At 34.5% G+C, this 20,441-nt stretch overlaps 2 protein-coding genes across 5 annotated transcripts; one reads left to right on the top strand and one right to left on the bottom strand.

Annotated features, from left to right (window-relative positions):
- Positions 1-2,370: 2,370 nt before the first annotated feature.
- LOC132298772 (protein FAR1-RELATED SEQUENCE 5-like) lies at positions 2,371-6,839 on the bottom strand. 4 transcript variants are annotated; one of them, XM_059795143.1, is made up of 4 exons: positions 6,721-6,839; positions 6,382-6,562; positions 4,630-5,194; positions 2,371-2,662 (listed from the first exon to the last, which is right to left on the bottom strand). In XM_059795143.1, the coding sequence occupies exons 3-4, from the start codon at positions 5,185-5,187 to the stop codon at positions 2,477-2,479; spliced, it is 744 nt and encodes a 247-aa protein (XP_059651126.1). In that variant the 5' UTR covers positions 5,188-5,194; positions 6,382-6,562; positions 6,721-6,839; the 3' UTR covers positions 2,371-2,476. The 4 variants fall into 4 exon arrangements, with proteins under 4 accessions (XP_059651126.1, XP_059651136.1, XP_059651120.1 ...); XM_059795153.1 differs by having other exon boundaries at positions 6,382-6,558; XM_059795137.1 differs by having other exon boundaries at positions 6,382-6,486.
- A 4,466-nt stretch (positions 6,840-11,305) lies between these two features.
- On the top strand, positions 11,306-12,340 carry LOC132273397 (disease resistance protein RPM1-like). Its single transcript, XM_059774355.1, has one exon. It carries the CDS (start codon positions 11,306-11,308, stop codon positions 12,338-12,340), a length of 1,035 nt encoding a protein of 344 aa, XP_059630338.1.
- The last annotated feature ends 8,101 nt before the right edge of the window (positions 12,341-20,441 follow it).

The following is a 20,441-nucleotide window of genomic DNA, read 5'->3' as shown; positions in this document are numbered from 1 at the left end:
ATTGTAATTAAGTTTTTGGTCTTGTGAATTCAAACTTGGTTGTACCAAGGTTTATATTGTTAATTCTTCCAATTAATTCTCTATTTTAATTACATGTTGTCTTATGTTTAATTAATTAAGGGTTGATCTCTACATTGAGTACTTGTTGTAATTGTGCTTAATGATAGCCATGCATGGTTTTTATTGGATACAATTGCTCTTAGTTTGATGGATTAATCTTACTCTTAATGGGTTGTTCTACATGTTAGAATAATTATAATTAGGTAGACAATTCATGCTTGAGTTTGATACTTCATACTTATTCATTGCAACTTGTATTATCTTCTTGAATATTGATGTGTGCTTGTAGCCACATTCTTATTACAATTTGTTTTCCCCATTAATTGAATGCATTTGATATAATAGCATAAGCTTAGTGGTGCAATCCATGTCTTAAGTCTCTCTCCTTATTACCTTAATCCACTTTCAGCTTAGCCTTATTTCATTTGCATGATATAGATAATAAAGTCATCATGAGTATAATCAAATCAATCGCTATCATTTCAATCTCACGCTCATTGACGTTAAGTTAAATTCCAAGCCAATAATCCCAGTAAACAATCCCTTCTCACTATACTAATGTATAGTGGTTTTGTGATTTTATAAATATAAAAGTTGATGTCCCATTTGCCACATATAAACATCTATTTTTTGTAGACCCGCGGGTAGCGTCACATAGCTTTGTATCTGAGCCACACCCAACTTTGTGTCGAGTAAGGCATCTAATTATACTTCGAGCCTAAGGAGCTTCCTCCAAGAGCCTGAACTGTAAGAGGTAGCTTTGACTGACCAAAAACTTTTATTCTTGATGAGGTAGCAGTGAATCCAAGAAGACAAAAGCTTGCTGAAGAACATTTTCCAAATATATGCCCAAGTTTAGCAACTTTGTTGGCCATGTCCAACGCATGCAAGCACATTCCAGGGCAACTTTAGCTCCTGTGGACTTCATCTCATGACCAGTCCAGAGGAATGACCTTAGAATTTGGTTGATTTGTTCAAGGACCTTCATTGGCCATTTCCATGTTTGTGGTTGATTATGAGTGAATGGCCAAGACAATAGATCTAATCAGAATCTTCCTACCAGCAAAGGAAAGGTGTCTAGCAGTCCAAATCCTGACCCTAGAGGTCATTCTTTCCACCAGAGATGTGCAATCCTTTGCAGATAAAGCTAAGGAGGTCAAAGGAAGACCTAAGTATTTAACAAGAACTGTGCCAAGCTCAAAATGAAGATAACATACAATATCATATTTGACTTGAGCAATAACACCAGAGAAAAAGGCAAGACTTTTTAAATATAAGATGGGTAAATGAGTGAATAATAGAGGAGAGCGCTCGCATAACTACGACGAAGAGCAAAGGTGAGATGGGATCACCCTGTCTAACCCCCCTTTAGCCTTTAAAGAAACCAAACGATTTTCCACTCAAGGAGATTGAATAAGAGGCAGTAGAGATACATAACTTAATCCAATGAATAAAGCATGGTGGGAACTTGACCAGATGGAGAGAGTCAAAAATGAAGTCCCAATGAATAGTCAAATGTTTTTTTTGAAATCAATTTTAAGGGCACATCTAGGCTGAGGAGAAAACCTGTGGTATCCATTAATAAGCTCATGAGCCAAAAGGGTGTTCTCAGATATGTGTCTACCCTGAACAAATGCATTTTGATTGGAACTGATGTGAAAAGGAAGAACAGGCTTGAGCTTAAGAGCAAGCAGCTTGGTTACAACATGAAATAGGCCTAAAGTCATTAATGGATTAGGCACCTTAGGCACTAATGCAATGTAAGAACAATTGATGTTCTTTCAAAATTTTGCATTAGGCAAAGAAATCCTTAATAGCAGCAGACCTTATTGATTTCTTTCAGCTTTGCTACTGATTTGTTGCAAATATCACAAGTATACTGATCTCTTGTGAAGTTTTCTTGAATAAAAATTGTTTTTATCTTTCCATTTACCCATAAAAAAATGCACTCTCACAACTCATATATCGAGATTGATTATTTGCATTTCAAAAATACTACTCTAAAAAAATGCACCTAAGGGCAGATACTTTCAACATGTTAACTAACTTTTGGCATTACTCTGTGAAAAAAGACTACATCCTTGTCGTCACACACAAGCTTACACATAAAACTGAATATTTGGTCAGGTTGCAAAAAACTTACTGCATAACTGCTGTAGGAAATTAACATGTCAGAATGTCCCTGTTTGGTTGAATATGTGCCAAATAAATCATGTAAACATAAAAGAAGTCCTTAGCATGATTTTACTTTAAGGGATATGACAGCAAACTTCTCAGTGAGAGTAGATGAGAACGACAAGCATCGACATGTAATGACTGAAACGAGGTCACTGTTCTATATTGGTAAAAGGGTCAATGAAAATAAATAAAATTATCCATCTATTAGAAAACTGCACTTTAATCAGTGACTCAAAAGTTATACATCATTAAATTCAATTTCTTTCATGCTATTAACTATGTCTTCAACTCTTATGGACATGAACTCAGCATGTTCCTGAATGTCCTTGAGAATCACACATACCTGTCGTCGCAATGCTGCAGATCGTTCTCTTTCATGCTGCAGCTCATCAAATAGATCCTGGATTTTCTTATCCTTCTCTTCCTGCAAAAACATGTGACTCTAGAAATCAACTGCTATAAACGAGTTAATGACAAATTAATGGAAGAATTCAACTTCAAGCCCTGCTATAAAATGAACTGAATACACCAAATTGTTAGTGGTGCATTGGATGTATTTCAATAGAACTAACAATATGGATTGCAGACTAAGTTCAACAAACAGTTAACCCAGCTATGCAACGTTAGACAGTTGAATCTGTTTCACCATTTATTTACAAGGGCTACAGTTAAATTTCCACATTCAGCTATTCAATCTTGACACTAAAATGCTCCTTGATGCCTTGCAAATGGAAAAGGCATGGAGGGCATTTATGACTCGGCAGGCTAATAAAAATGTCGCAAAATGGAATTTCCATATGGGGCCTGCTTGGACATTTTTTGTTGAAGCAAATCTTTTTACGATATTAGATCAGCATGTTGAAGGTTTTTAGGAACCATTGTTTGATTCAGTTGTAGAAGCTCAGACTATATCCAAGTTTAAATGTGACTAGTTACTTAGAGTAAATAATGCTCTAAGTTAAAACTATATCCAATTCCGATCCACCTTTCCCAGTATTCTTGATGAACGGAAACCACGTCAGGTAAAGATCTTTGAAGGCTTCTGTATTTTGTGTTAACAAGAGTCAAAAGTACATAGAATTAGGAGACAAATTGGACTCCAGTGTATACTGGTCAATGTATAAATAATTTGTAAATGTGAGGTTGAGGTCAGAGAGCTTCCCTTTCTAGAGCCTTGCTTGTGCATAGCATTCGTTCCTGCTAGTTGTATTAATTCTGTGCCCAATGGGTGTTATGATATTGTTCTAAAGTGTATGGGTTAGATTAACTAAGGGATTAGAAGTTGGTATTGTTGAAGATTCACTGAAGATGGTTCAGTTGTAGGGGTACTCACTCACATTACTACTGAGGTTGATGAATCTACTGAAAATCGAAAGGGTTCATTCCATTTGGAAGCCGGTAGAACTAGCAATGTTGTTGCTTGGAATGGTGGTCTGCTGGAATACCAACACTACTGAAGATCAGACCTTGACGAAGCCCTCAATGTCTCTCCTATTCAAGTACAGTTTTTTTATTTCTTTCTATTTTTCTTTTTCTTTTTCTTTTTCTTTTTAATTATCATGGCCTGATACGGCTAAAAGTAGGGGAGTTCCATTCTGTTGGTTTCTCCAGAATTAGAACCAGATTTTGGCAAACGTATTTATGTTGCCACCTTATTGTTGAAGGTCTGTGCTCAATTCAGCTATGACCTCCCCTAAGAAGCACTTGGATGTATGTAAGCCCCAAATTTGTTGCTTGTACATTGGACAGAAAATATAATAAGTCAAGCATGCTGACAAAGCAACAAATATTGCACTTGATGCACCGAGGACACAGACAGGAAGGGTCATTGCTCAGTTTCATGCAAATGACATTTCCTTTACAGAAGAAAGGTTACGGGTGAATACGTTTTTAGTCTCCAAGTTTTTTGCCAATAAAAACAAAGGAAAATTACCCTAACCTCCCATGAGGTTTTCAATTTGATCCCTCAGATTAAACTTACAGAAACACCCTTCTTCTCTCATGCATCATATTTACCGTGTCTATTCAAATATCAATACCTATATATTCCATATTACCAAATAAGGGCTATTTTCTGGTGGTGTTCTTATCAATCCAGGGTGCAATGAGGAGTTCACTAAATATTCATTTTATTCTCATCAAGTGAGTGACCTCATGCTCGAATCCATATCTTCACACTTGACGGTCCAAGTTTTTACCATTGCACCAAGCAATGGTCCCTACAAAAAACCATGGCTTTTTCTTGTAGAAGTTGAATGTAAAATTCAAATTTGTATAACGTAACATAGCCACAACATAATTTAAATCATAAGCATATTATATTATCAGATGACATATCTCATTGATCTTGTCATACACATCCTTCTAAATGATGGTGAAACTTGGACATACCTCACTGAGTATATTTACGATTGGCAGCTCCCCAGGAAATTTACAGTTTGTCATTAGCTTGTGGTTGTGTTCTCGCACAAATTTGGTAACTTCCCACTTACCTCCATCCCGTGCTGCTAACCTTATCATTGCTTTACACCCTTCTCTTGTAATTGGCCTTGGAGGTAGAACCCTGTCTTCTCTAATTGTATGCTTCGCAGCACGGAAGCCTTCTCTTGAACATACGAAGTCCCGACCTATTATGCCCATGTTCTTTAGCGAGTGTCGGATTCGATTTGTTCGAATGGTGAAACCTGTACGCTTGGCGTAGCCATAATAGAAGTCTCTTGCATCATCTAATGAAGGAAAAGTCATCCCACTAAATGGTTCTAAATTTTCCACTTTTAAACTGTTCGCTGATGGTTCCAAAAAAACCAACCCATCATTTAGAACAGTATGTGAGTTGCAATTATGGAACAACCCATCTTCTCTGGCTTCAAGTTCTAAGTTTTCAGAAGTTTCTTCGTCTGAACCGTGGTCAGCATCAAAAAAATCGGGCCCAGCTGAGGTTCCCGCCATTATGTTCCTACAAAAGGAATTACCAATTAAGAAATATCCCCCATTTGAAAAACTAATAAGTTTTCTATTTACAGAAGTAGACACTTCATATCACTCTAGAACTTTTTTGCATCCTTCCATCCCGAGAAGATTCATACCGCCTCTCAAGAGGTTGTGCTTGAATGTTAATGGCTCACATTGCACATAAGTCACATGGAAATCATCTAGAGGGAATAATAAAAATAGTGTTGTCTGTTGTGGTAAATGAAGATCAGTTTGAAAGATCATGAAATTCTGGTTTTCCAAATTTTTACTATAGATGTTTACGGCAGCAACTTTCAATAATGGTACAATTTATCATATCAGATTTACAGAGTAATTACCAACACTAACTCTCCACATTAGAAACAAGTAATAGAAAATCCAATTCTAATCCATCACACATCGCTCATAAGGATCAACTTATCAACATTAAACTCAAAAAACACAAATTTAAATCTTCTCCTAAGTTTTTATTCTGTTTCACAATGTATCCCCAAGACACAAAACAAACAATTGTAACATGGAATATAGAATATTTATTTTAAAAATAAAAAATAAAAAATTCTGAAGAAAGAATCAAACTCCAATGTCCGGCATAATCATTTCAAGGGGAAGGTCTTTTAGGAGAATTTTTTTTTTTTTTTTAAATTGAGTAAAGATATTCTAATTCCCCAATTCTAAATGAATAAAAATAAACATGTTTTCACATAGTTAAAAAGGGCACCTTGAAGGAGAAAAACATCCAAAAAAGTTCAAGAATAAAAATTGATGAGCCTTTGACATTATATCAGCCACAATGATAGAATTGCTATACAAAATTTCTCCACTAATTCATCACCTGCAAACAATATAAAAATTCTTCCATCGATTGTTGGAAAAAATCTAAAAGGAATTTTGAAATTTGGAAAACCTTAGAATTTTTTTTAAAATTATTTGGGACCTGAGAAAAAAAAATGGCACACCATTTAAGACCGAAACAAATCTTCGGCAAAGTTAATGTAATCCATATAACTTTTACACACTTTCAAAACCTAAAGCATGGAAAATATATTACATTAAAAAAAAATAAAAAAATTAATCCTTTCTATTTTTCACTTAGTTTTCTCAGCAATCAAAAGGGTTCAGTATAATAAATAAGCTCATGAAAATTTATGTATTAAGGAACCTGCTTACCATGTAGAATCTTTTTCTTTTTTCACTCTTCAAAATTATTGTTCTCTAGGTTTTTTTTTCCCTTCAGCTACGAAAAATATTGTTCCCCAATCCTCCGTTTGGTTGCTGAGAAAGATGAAGAAAATAATGATATAACATTCCGAACATCTGCTCTGTTACTTTTTTTTCGATTTCCACCTTTCTTCAGCAATCAAATTGGCATCGAATAACAAAAATGAAATGAAAAACGGAGAGTTTTGATGAATTCAGGGATTGAAAAAGTTGACTAAATTTAAAATACATAGCAAAAATTAAATTAAATTAAAATGAAATGATACTTGAATCAAATTAGTTACTTACTTCAATTTCGATTTCGAGCTGATCTGACAGAGAGATTGAATGCTAAATCCTCTTGTTGTATTTGCCTCAGTAGTACTATTTACTCAGTTCTTCCTGCTCAGCTATATATATAGACACACACGCACATGTAGAGAGAGAGAGAGTATATCTGTCTGGAAATTGTAAGGCGAGGCCTTGTTGTTGGCCCAAATGGAATTGACACCAAGTTCGGAGTATCTAGGGGGTGGGCTGGGTGGGCTTGAGCCCATCCCAAAAAAATAAAATTACTATAATCAATTTTAGCCCAGTTAAAAAAAAATTCTTATTAGTATTAATTCACCCAAAAAATATTAGCCCACTCCATTAACAATTTCTAGATCTTCATGACCCAAACATACTCATATAGTGTAATGCAACAAAAGCCCAGCCCAACCCAAACAGCCCAGTCCAACTAGTAATCATCTTGATTAGCAAATTCTTTGCTTTCATACTTTAAACCCACACGTCTTTACCTTTGTTAGTCCAAATTTTTACGACTAGACAAAAAAAATTATAAATAATTCTTCAATCTTCTCCTTCCGGTATGAATTCAAACATGATTGGCATTAACCATTAATATTATTTATTTGCTTTTTTCATTTTGTTTTAGATTTGGACCAATGTGAAATGTTTGTGTTCTATATGAATTTATGACTTAGGTGTTGGTTGATTATTCAATTAAGTTCTTATTCAATTAAGTGTGTTTGATAACATATTTTAAAAATCGTTGAAAATGGTAAGCGTCACTTAAAATGAGGTAAAATTTTAAGTAACAGAAACATCACTTAACATTGAATGCTGAAAATTCGAAAAAAAATAAAAAAATATTTATTTTTTATTTCCCACTTAAAAATTTCGCTACTTGTTATCTTTGTCCCATATCAACCACTTAAATTTTCAATTTTCATTTTTTCTTAGTATAAATCACCTTTCTTACAATATTTAGCTTTTTTAAAAATCATTTCTCCTATTTAGCTTGAAGTGTTGTGTTGAATCCCAATTTAAGTGTGTAAAATCTCTCTAATACACGGTAGCAAAGGACCCTTTTCAGCAAAGAACAGTCCAATTAAGAATTTGATCAAAGCTCTTCATTTCAAATATATATGTATATATATATAAAAGCGAATGATGATGTACAAGTTCACTGTTAGAGGTGTTCTAAAGTGAAGTGAATATAAATGAGTGAGTATGTAATACTATCCAATAACTTAAATTTTTAGATTAAAGGGTAATTTGATTGATTCTAAACTCCAGCCAAGCTTCGCCTCCCCGCATAAAAAAAAAATAAAAATAACAAAAAGAAAAAAAGCCATCTGCATGTGTTCCTTTCATGTGTTTATTGATTAAGGACCATGATTCGCAAAATTGATTACGGTCGCAGTATCGATCACAGTGTAACGGACTTAAACAAAGTTAGTATAAATTGATCGATACGAATTTTGTATCGAACTTAAAAAGAAATTATGCATCGACCAATATATCGCATATTAGACAATACGAGAAACCATTCTAAGGACCGGGTGAAGTGCATCTTTACCCAGAATATTTGATCTCAATCAACCTTTTTATTTTGTTTTACAATAAAAAGTGGTTGTCATTTCTTTCAAGTAGGCCACTTTTGTTGAAACACAGTTCACAATAATCATAGCCGTGTTGAAAATAATAATAATAATTATTATTATAGCCGTGTTGAATCCTTGCCGACTAGTTAGCAACGCGTTCCATTTCCTAATATTTTTTTTTTTTTTTTTTTTTTTAAATAAAATAAATTACTCCAAATTTTTTTACAGTTGCTTCAATTAAATTACTCGTTTTTTTATTATTATTTTTTTTTTACAGTTGCTTCAATTATTGGATTGAATTATGGTGTTCAAACCTTTATTTTCATTTCTCTTCATTTTCTATATCCATCAAACAAAGTCTTCTCCATAGAAGTGTTTTAACAAATTTCTTCTACCTTAAAGAAATATGTCCATTGTCTTTGTCTCACATAAAAAAATAAAATTATTTATTTATTTATTATTATTATTATTATTATTATTTTCATAATTGGTACCCATACACACATGTCATTTGAACCCCTAACCTGAACCCCTAACCTCTCATTTGGAAGGTAAAGGTTTAATACCACTAAATCACTGGCCCGTTAATCATTATTATTATTATTATTATTATTTTCTTTTATTATAAATCATGTCTTCTTGTACAATATTTAATTTTTTAAAACTATTAGTTCTATTTACAATTTGATTGTCGCAGTTTATAGCAGAGGGTCCAAACATTATATATATAAGAGCATCCACAAGTGGGGAACTCCAAATGGAGTCTTCACTTTTTTTATTTTGGAGATTCACATTAGCAATTATTTTGACTTGACGATCTCTTTTATTCGGAGACCCATTCATTCTGTGTTTTAAAATGAATTAAAATAGGGTGAAAAGTCTTCATTTCAAATGCGAAATAAGAGAAAGTGAATGACATACAGGCCCACCAAGGTTATCAAAATTGACCAAGGTTATACAAGTTTAGGGTTTCTCGAGTACTCTCTGTGTTTTAGCTTCACGAGGCCTAACAAAAGAAAGTATTCTGTTCACACAACAATGTCAAGGTCATTATTCCCTGGCGTGGTTGTTACAGGTAGTAGTAGCCAAGCCTTAATTAAATTTAATTTTTTCATTTCCAAAAAAACTCCCACATGTGCATTTGTTCCACTAGTTTTTAAGGAGACTAGAACTAACTACAGATTTTTTAAAAAAAATTAAACACTTCGGAGATAGAGGAGGTGTCATTAAAGATCAAATTCTCTTTTAACTAAAGAAGAGTCGTGATATTCATGCCGAAGAGTAAAAAATACTTCCTTGACCAAATACACTTGATTAGTCATTTATGCAGGATATAAGAAAGCGAATCTCACTTCTTTATATTTTTACATTGACCAATTAAAAACATTCGTTCAAGGTATTTAGTATAACTTTTCACTAAAGAAAGATAATCAACGCTCAATTAAACATATCAACCTATATCTAAAAGAGATACACACAAACATTCAGTCGGTGTGGCAATTAATGATCCAGATGAACATTTAGAAGAGAAATTTTATTATTTTTAAATGCCGACAAGAGTCTATGTTGGACTTTATCCATTAGATTGCTACAAAAACTGATAAATTTTTGTAGCACTACTCTTCCGCTTAATGAGTGATTTACTAAGGTTAAATGATTTATCATAATAAAATGTCCCAATAGTTACTCCATTCGCTACAATGCCTCTAGTACATTTTCTTTTCTTTTTAATCAAACTAGAGGAGGGGTACTTGAACACGGACATACCCGCTTGGAAAGTTGCGCGCTCTGTCAACTAGATTATTGGTAATGCCAAAAGTACAATGCCAATTATTAAACTAGAATATGGAGCACACCTTTACTTTTTGAGAACCCCTTTTGACTTTTTTATCATTCCTTTGGTTGATTCTCTTGATCAACTCAATACATACAGATCTAGTTTCATTTTTCATATCCATCAAACAACGTTATTGACAACTTACTGGTTCATAAAACTCTATACTGGATCAAAGGAGCAAAGCAATGGCAGAAAGTGCAGTAACCTCTGTTATTGACAACTTCGTGCCACTCTTAGTCCAACAAGCAAAATTGTTGAAGGATGTCCATAAAGAAGTTGCCAGCATCAAAGGTGAATTGGAGAGCATACAGTGCTTCCTTAAGGATGCAGACGCCAAGGCAGAAATCCACGACGGCATTAAAATTTGGGTGAAACAAGTAAGGGAAGTAGCTTATCGAATAGAAGATGTGGTTGATGAATACATACGTCACTTTGTAGAACAATCTCACCGCCATGGTTTCATCATCTTCTTCCGCAAAGTGGCTCACTCCATCGTCAAACTAAAGCCACGGCATGCGATAGCCTCTGAGATTCAGGATATCAGAACAACCATCAATGAGATTAAGGAAAGGGCTGACAGATATGGATTCAGTTCCTTAGAGCAAGAATCAAGCAAAGGCACAAAAGAGAGCACGTGGCATGACCCTCGAGTGGCTTCCCTTTTTATTGCTGAAGATGAAGTTGAAGGCATTGAATCTCTCCAAGATGAATTGGTCAGTAAGCTATTGGCAGAACAACCAGTCCGTGGAGCCATTTCTCTCGTTGGCATGGGTGGATCCGGAAAGACCACTCTTGCCAAGAAAGTTTACGACAACCCAAGAGTGATGGGACACTTTGATTGTCATGCTTGGATCCCTGTCTCTCAGTCATACAAGATGGAAGAGCTCCTCAAAACAATGATCAAGAAACGAGCTTGTTCCTGAAGGAATCGACTCAATGAAAGAAGTTTCGCTCATTGAAAAGTTAAAGGAATATCTACAACAGAAGAGGTATGTGGTTGTTCTTGATGATGTATGGAAAATCGATTTCTGGAGTTACATAAAACATGCTTTACCCAAGAATAACGAAGGCAGTCGAGTAATCGTCACAACTCGTATAGATGATGTAGCTTTTTCATGTAAAGAATCTTCATTTGATTACATGCACCAACTCAAGCCTCTATCCGAAGATGAGGCATGGGAACTCTTTTGCAAGAAGACGTTTCAATCAGATTTTGGGGGTGTTGAAGGAATTTTCTCTTAAAATTGTTCGCAAGTGTGAAGGATTACCACTTGCAATTGTGGCAATAAGTGGTTTGTTATCAACAAAAAACAAGATTGTATCCGAATGGGAAAAGTTTTACAGTAGCCTCAGTTTTGAGTTACAAAGGAGTCCCCATCTTACAAGTATCAGAAAAATTATATTGCTCAGTTACTATGATCTTCCTTACTACCTCAAATCTTGTTTCTTGTACCTGAGCATAATACCGGAAGACTTTTCTATTTGTCGTGGAAGATTGATTCGGTTGTGGATCGCTGAAGGGTTTGTGAAGCCAGAAAGAGGAAAAACTTTGGAAGAGGTTGCAGAAGAATACTTGACCGAGCTAATTCGCAGGAGCTTGGTTCAAGTGACAAAGCTAAAATTTGGTGAATCGAGAACTCGTACTTGTCGGGTGCATGACTTGATCCTTGAAATCATTGTTTCAAAAAGTGAGGAGTTGAGTTTTTGTCAAATTATAGAAGAAGACTCAAGTTTTGATGGACAATCTCGGCGACTATCATTCCATAACAGTGTTCATAATGTTTTAGAAACCATTGGTATGCTCCGAATTCGTTCATGTTTTATTTTTAAAGTCGATGACCAGTTGCCAAAGCCATTTTTAGGTACGTTGTTTTCAAAATTCAAGCTATTGAAGGTCTTGGATCTTGAAGGTGCTCCTCTCGATGATCTTTCTAAAGACGTGGGAATGCTATTCCAGTTGAGGTACCTAAGTATAAGGGATACAAAAGTGAAGGTCCTTCCAAAGTCTATAGGCAAGCTATACAACCTGCAGAATTTAGATCTGAAGTTCTCTCTCGTGGATGAGCTACCCATTGAAATCAATAAGTTATATAAGCTACGACACCTTTTGGCCTTCAAGAATAACTTGTACGTTAATAAAGTTATTGATGTTACAAGAGGAGTGAAAGTGCATGAAGGAATTGGCCATTTAAAGAAACTGTAGAAACTACGTTATCTGGTGGCAAGTCATGAAGGGTTCGACCTTATAAGAGAGTTGGAAAATTTGAGGGAGTTGAGAAAGTTGGCTATCACAAAGTTGAGAAGAGAAAATGGGAGGACTCTCATAGACTCCACTGAGAAAATGAAACACCTTAACACTCTTGATATTGGGGCATTAAGTGAAGATGAGAATCTGGATTTACAATCCATTAAATCTCCACCTCAAAGTCTTCAACGTCTCTCCTTGTGTGCACATTTAGGGAAATTGCCGAATTGGATCCCTAGACTTCACAATCTAGTCAGATTAGGTCTAAATTATTCAAGATTAACTGATGATCCGATGAAAGCCCTGCAAGCCTTGCCTAATCTGATATGGCTACATCTTCATAAGGGATATGATGGTAAGAGATTGTATTTTGGGGCACAAGGGTTTCAGAAACTTAAGATGTTAAGTCTCCATGAGTTGCAAGAGTTGAATTCATTGATAATAGAGGAAGGAGCGTTGTCACTTCTTGAAGAGCTATATATTGGGCCTTGCCAGCAATTGAAGGAGGTACCCTTCGGCATTCAACACCTCAGAAAACTCACAAAACTCCGGTTTTATGATATGCCAACAGAATTCTTAGAAAGAATGAGAGGAGACCAAGGCCAAGACTATCAGATTGTTAAGCATATACCATCTATCTATTCCTGGATCAAGGTTAAGGGATTCCAATATAAAACCAACAAACTGCAGTGATAGATTCATCTGATACACGCAGAAGAAGCCCATTGGAATTTATTGTGATTATTTCAATTTCTTTTATTACTCAAGTTTGTTTGTCATGATAGGGAACACGAGGAGTACTCAAGCTTTACACATTTTCATAGTAAGTTTGTTCCTTTTTTGCATCCATGTAATGCATTAATTTTTCATTTACATAATAACTTTGGATGATTGTTAGGTTTCACTATCATTCGGAGAGTTCAAGGAAATCCAATTGATGAAACATGAAGAATTACGTTGTCAAATGAGTCAGCTACTTGTCTTTTTTCATCGTTCACTTGTATTTTCTTTCAGACCAGATAAAAGTTATTTACTTCCAAACCTTCCTTTTGTTGTTATTGCATGTTATTGTAATAATGTTGCTGTTTTTATTGTGGCCAGTGCTATTGATTGTCATCATTGTTGTTAATGTCGTTACTTCTTATATATTATTGTTCTTATTAAAATCTCTCTTAACATGAATGATTTCAAAATATGCCCTATCCTTGCTATGTTATTTAATCCTCTACTTAGTTTGCATATTCTTTTCACTACTCTAGGCAAGACCTATCTCCAAGAAGATTTAATAGTCAAGAGAAGAATAGCTATGCCCGCTTCGACTCGTATGAATTGTAATTAGGAACCTTAGTTTTAGGGATTTGAATATTTGTATTTCAGAAATATTACCTTAGTAAGAGAAAAAAAGAAGAAGAAAAGAAATTTAGCATTTGCTCCTAAAACAAAAACAAAAACAAGTCTCCCCAAGAGCATTTTGGAAGTTCTTTGCTAGAAAAAAAAATATATATATATATATATATATATATATATATATATATATATATAAATCTGTTATCCGTTGCATCATAGGTGTTACTGCGTCCTGAGATCCGAAAATATGATGCGTACTATCTCTCCCAAGAGCTTTAGTAAAGAGATGTCATTCTATTAGTCTTCAGATTCACGTATGGAGTAGAAATTTCTTTCTTGGCTATCTTTTCACAAACAAAATGCCCTTCTCTAATAATAAGGTAAGGTGACTCTCTTCTATATTCTGATTTTGCACTCAACCATGCTACAACCATTTGCTTTTTACTCTTCCACGTCAGAGGCAAATAACTTACTCCATTACATCTTACACAAACTACTGATCCACACAGAGAGAGTTCTTTTGAATGCTTAGTCTGGTTGCAAATAACTTACTCCATTACAACTCTAGTAAATTAACGTGCTAGAATGCTCCCGTTCAGTTGAATATGTGCCAAACAGAATCTGGAAACATAAAAGAGGTCCTTGGCATGATTTTACTTCAAGGGGTGTGACAGCAAACTTCTGAGTGACAGTAGATGAGAACGACAAGCATCGACATGTAATGTCAGAAATCAGGTTGTTCTATATTGGTAAAAGGGTCAATGGGAATAAATAAAAAGACACCCATCTATTAGAAAACTACACTTTCATCAGTGACTCTAAAGTTATACATAATTAAATTCAATTTCTTTCATGCTATTAACTATGTCTTCAACTCTTACGGACATGAACTCAGCATGTTCCTAAATGTCCTTGAATATCACGCATACCTGTTGTCGTAATAATGCTGCAGATAGTTCTCTTTCATGCTGCAGCTCATCAAATAGATCCTGGATTTTCTTATCCTTCTCTCCCTGCAAAAACAATGTGATTCCAGAAATCAACTGCTAGAAACGAGTTAATGATAATTAATGGAAGAATACTACTTCAGGAGCTGTTATAAAATGAACTGAAGACACAAAATTTTTAGTGGTGCATTTGCATGATAATAATCTCTGCACTATTTGATGATCATCATAATCTCTGGAGAGATTATGGAGAATATACTGTTTTGGTGTACTCCATGCACTCCATATTCTCCATTATCATCATCTCTCCTATTCACCATGAATTCTATACTAAAAGGATTTTGTAGGGGTTCAGATAAGATTATAGACCAGTGAGCTACGATGTGCTTAGGGCATATGACCACAAGGCAATACAAGCGACCGGAGACATCCCACTGTAGCATCTTAAATTATCCTGTAAATCAGTAGATAATCTTTTCAATATAATTGCCCTTCCATTTCTCGAAAATAGAAGTCTTCAATATAATAAAGAAATTCAAGGAAATGCTTGATCTAACCAAAATTACCTAACTTCATGTTGAAAATGTATTTTAATAGAACTAACAATATGGATTGCAGAACTAAGTTCAACAAACAATTAACCCAACTATGGCATTGTTAGACATTAGAATCTGTTTCACCATTTATTTAAAAGGGCGGCAACAGTTTGCCAAAAATATCCGAGGATAAGCAATTTTTCAAGAATCTTAGATTAGGTGCTCATAAATCCATTTGATTATGGAAGGTTTACACTAGCTGTCCAACAGGGTTCTTCCAGGAGCATGGAAAGTGTATTGAATTCCAAATTCCAACACGACAGTAATCTCCACATTCAGCTATTTGATCTTTGACACTCAAATGCTCCTTGATGCCTTGCAAATGGAAAAGGCATTGAGGGCATTTATGACTCGGCAGGCTAATAAAAAGGTTGCAAATTGGAATTTCAATATGAGGCCTGCTTGGACATTTTTGGTTAAAGCAAGCCTTATTTCTAGTTTTTAGTGCCTGTTGTTTGATTAAGTTGTAGAAGCTCCGACCATATCCAAGTTTACATGTGACTGGCCACTTGGAGCAAATAATGCCATAAGTTAAGACTATTCCAATCCACCTTTCTCAGTACTCTCGATTAACAGAATCCACGTAAGCTAAAGGCCTTTGAAAGCCTTATGTATTTTGTGTTGATAAGAGTCTAAAGTACGCAGAATTAGGAGACAACTAGCTACTTATAACCACCCATAAAATTGAAAGATTAATTTAGAGAACTTTCAATGACTTTTTAAAGCTTTTGAACTTATGCAAACCTTATCTTAGGATGCAGAGCACAAGGGAATCTAGGAAAGATCCCAAGAATATTCTTCACAAGCAAAATGTTACAATCACAATCAAACCCTATTATTTTAAAAGGTTCTCATCTCATCCTAAACTCCAATACAAGGCTTAAACCCGTAAGCCTTTCTCAAACATCCAACAGTCCGCAAAATTTGTAAAATTCTAGCAAATTACAGCATCAAATTGAAGCCTATTTAGAGCCTTTGATGCTACCTTTCTTCCGTCCATTAAAACCTAATGCAACAAGTCTCTATAACTTAAACCACGACAAAACAAATTATCGACAACATAACAGAGTTATTGAAGTGTTGTGCTATATATGATTATTGAAAAGCCTATTGTGGTGAAAAAACCTAAGACAAGGAGAAACCAAAGGTTTATGTAATGCAGTAGCCATTGCTTGGTTAGTGAACAATTACACTTCTGTAACCTCAAAACAAATTAGACTTGGAGCCTTCATCACAAAAGCACCTTCGGTACAATAGAAAGCATCCGTGACAAAGTACTTGAGCCTGTAGGTTTTGGTTTCCTTAAGTTTTAATGTATCATAGTTATTTTGATCAAATAAAAGTTAGGATTATATGAGCTGAGCACAGCAGTTCTTTCGTTATAGATTTCTTAATTCTTATTCTTAGTAGGAATTAGATGATACCTTTCTAGAATTTGAGTATTCACTAGGACGGAATTTTAAGAAGTGCCTATTATTTTCAGCTTTAAATTTTTTTTATAGGCATCTATTTTCTTGAGATCCTTGTTTAATACCAATTAGGAGTTTTTTCTTGGGCTTGCTTACCAGCAGATTTACTTAAAAGTTCTATTTTAAAAAAAAAATGGACTCGAATGTATAATGTACCACTGGGAAATGTATAAACGTTTTGTAATTGTGAGGTTGAGAGCTTCCCTCTCTGGAGCCTTGCTTGTGCATAGCATTTGTGCCTACTGGTAGAATTAATCCTGTGCCCAATGGGTGCTATGATATAGTTCTAGACACTGCAGGAGTATGGGTTAGCTTAATTAACAGATTACAAGTCGGTATTGTTGAATCTACTGAATATCGAAAGGGTTCACTCCACTTGGAAGACGTAGAACTATCAATGTTGTTGCTTGGAATGATGGTCTGCTGCAACACTACTGAAGATCAACGATGAACGCTGAAAAGTGCACATTTAAACCCCTTAAGCTTAGGTGTTCTAGGACCTTTGTCTATCTTATTTTCCCGCTTTAGATTGATTTTGTATTATTTTTATTTTCAGGTACTTATCCCCAAAATAAGCTAACTCAGCTAAATAAGAGCATAATTGAAGCAATCTTGAAATGAATCAAAGAAAGGAGCAAAAGGAAGCAAGTGGTGGAAATTCTGTAAGTTCGATCGATCTCAGCAAATATTCGATCGATCGAAAGTTCATCGATCTCAGCATTCCAAGATGGATCCAAGCTCTTTTGTCCTTATCCAAAGATCCCACAAAGTTCGATCGATCCAACTTTCTTCCGATCGATCAAAAAGATTCCATTTTATCCACTTGTACCACATTACCTACCACATTTGCCTTTCCAAAAAATATCTTCAAAATATCTCAGATTTGTTTTTATCCAAAAAGGCGCCGCCATAGAGGATCGATCCAGCTTCAATTCGATAGATCTTATGTAACGACCCGGATTTCTCAACCCGGTGCGTTAGTGATGAACCGGAAATTGACTCGATAACGGACTCGAAATGCGGAAGCGAAAGAAGCTAAATGATCTCAAGAGATGTACGTCATCCTTAAGGCCCCAAAATGACTCTCCATGAAGCCACAGAACTCAAATGAGCCAAGCAAATGAAGCAAGAATGCCTAACCCGAAAAGAGATGAACTAAGGGCAAAATGGTCATTTCTCACTGAAAAGGGTGGCACCGTGCACACCATTGGAAGGACAACGAAAAATGAACAAAATTAGACTCAAGAATCGTCTGATTCTGAGTCCGGGCAGAAAAGGTATAAAATTCCAACACCCGATGCGAAAGTTATGAAGTAATGACTTAACATTTTCCAATATTTTCATAATAAACTTTGAAAACAAAGGTGCATAGAAAACGAGATACATGTCATTGACCACCAGTCTCATTTCATACATGTTAAATACATTAAAAAGAGTGCACTTACGTACACTTTACATATACGAATCAACGAATACAAGTTTAAACAAATAAGGCTACAAAGAGGCATCTTATGCTAACGCTTGCATAAAATAGAAACTTAGAAACTGTAAACCATCCAAGGAGCAATGGAATCTTCAAATCCTGAGTCCTGTACCTGAAATATGCCCCAGTATTATAGGGGTGAGTAACATAAAGCTACTCGTAAGAGATGAGCATGCATCGACTTATCATTTTACAATTTTATAATCTTATGGTGAAACATGTTAAAGGGGCTCATGCCACCTAACGTCTATGTCAAGATGAGACCCAGGGAGCATCCTAAGCTACCTAGATCATTTCAATCATATCACATTGTTCATGCAATTCAAACAACATGGAAACATGTTATACAAGGCAACAAGATATAGATTCTCAAAGTCTTCAACTTGAAATCCAAAATTACGAAAACAATAAGTGTGGGTCATGTCACGTAACGTCTATGTTCAAAATGAATCTATAAGGTCATTCCTAAACTACATTTGAATATCAAAACACAAATTATGATATCGATGCAATTTAACCAATAATGGAACTTCCAATACAACGCATGAAGCATGCTTTCACAAAGCTACATCTTAAGCTCAAAATAGGAAATCAAATAAGGAACAACAAGTTACGATATCATCTAGTTATCAACTTGAAATGAAATACGAAATCAAACAAAGTGGATACTCGGAAGTCACGCCGGATCAGACCGATAACATAGTTACTTTAGGGTTACTAGTCTATGGGTAACCTCCCTATGTGCGCACTAGACTATATAGAAGGACAATCCCCCGTACTAGAACCAAATCCTAGCCGTTGCCAAACAACGACATCCCCAAGTTTCCAAAATCAACAACAAATTGTGCAACAACGTATATATATCAACATGTGTATACAAGATATCAACTATTTACCAAGTACAATTCAAAATTTGAAAACTTATACAATACATGCTCAAAATTCACAACTACTATGGCATGTAAGATGTCAAATGCAAAGTGTGCAATTCCTTACACATAGCAACAATATATTCAATAAGGAAAAACATATTCTCATGAATATAAAAGTAACAACTATGTTATCCAATGCTCAAAAGTAATCAAGTGAACATACATCAAATCCAAATCCATGATTTAAATATAGAAACAACTTCCAAAATGCAATTAAATCCATGGAGTAATAAAGTAGAATTTAATTAAACATAAATAGTTAAATTCTCTAAATTCCAAGTTAATCCAAATAACCTCAATTTAATATATATTGAAAGACATGTCATGGTCATTATATATATAACATCAAATGACAAGTTAAGTGATTAAAACACTTAAAACAAAATTAATCAAGCTAATTAATTAATTTCCTCTAGATTTTTAAACAATTCCAAATGCCCTCAATTCAATCTATGTTAGAGAACATGCCAAGGCCTATTTAAATACCACATTACAACTTGATTTAATGCTTAATACAACCATGTGAATTAAACTTTCACTAAAGATAAATATTAAATAAAAGTTGTAATTCTTAATCAAATGATCCAAATTTAATATATGTTAACCAACATATCTAAGCATAATTTCCTAACATGTTACCATTCAAATCAAAGTTATACATCATCATAAATTTTAAATCTCATATAAAGAAATAAAAATTACTAACTTTCTAGATTTGATACAAGGCATACATATATATTGTATAATCATGGAAAACACACAATACAACACACAAATAATCCTAAAACATTCCCTACCTCAATTGGAATGAAAATCCAAATTACCATTGAAATGAAATCGCCCCAAATTTTCGGTTCGCAAAACAGACTTTTCAGCTTGCTACCTTCAACTTGTAAAATTCATAAAAAATTCAATTCTGAACCAAATTGAATGAATCCAAAGCCCAATGAAAGCTTAAACACTGTAATTTGATAATATCAATTTAGTTTAACAAAATATTTTCCCAATTGAAATAGTTTTGACCCACAACTTTGAAACAAATTCTGCCTAGAAAACACATTTTCAGCCTGTAACTTCCAACTTTGAAAATTCATGAAAAATTCATTTGACATCCAAATTGGGCAAACCTAATTTATTTGGGAATTAAACATATGAGAGTGTAAAACTTAAAATTTAAGCCATGATCCAATGTCAAAAGGTTAGTGAAATAAATCATCTAAAAATTTGTTTTCCAACTGCAATAAAAACATAAACAATAGATAGTTTCAGATTTTTAAAAAATTTT

The sequence above is a fragment of the Cornus florida genome, unplaced genomic scaffold (genome assembly GCF_030987335.1).
Source record: "Cornus florida cultivar Cherokee Brave unplaced genomic scaffold, ASM3098733v1 CherokeeBrave_3.0.0_Hap2_Chr01, whole genome shotgun sequence".
Lineage (NCBI taxonomy): Eukaryota > Viridiplantae > Streptophyta > Magnoliopsida > Cornales > Cornaceae > Cornus > Cornus florida.
Note: the sequence above shows the minus strand (reverse complement) of the source record. Positions and strands in the feature narration are given on the sequence as shown.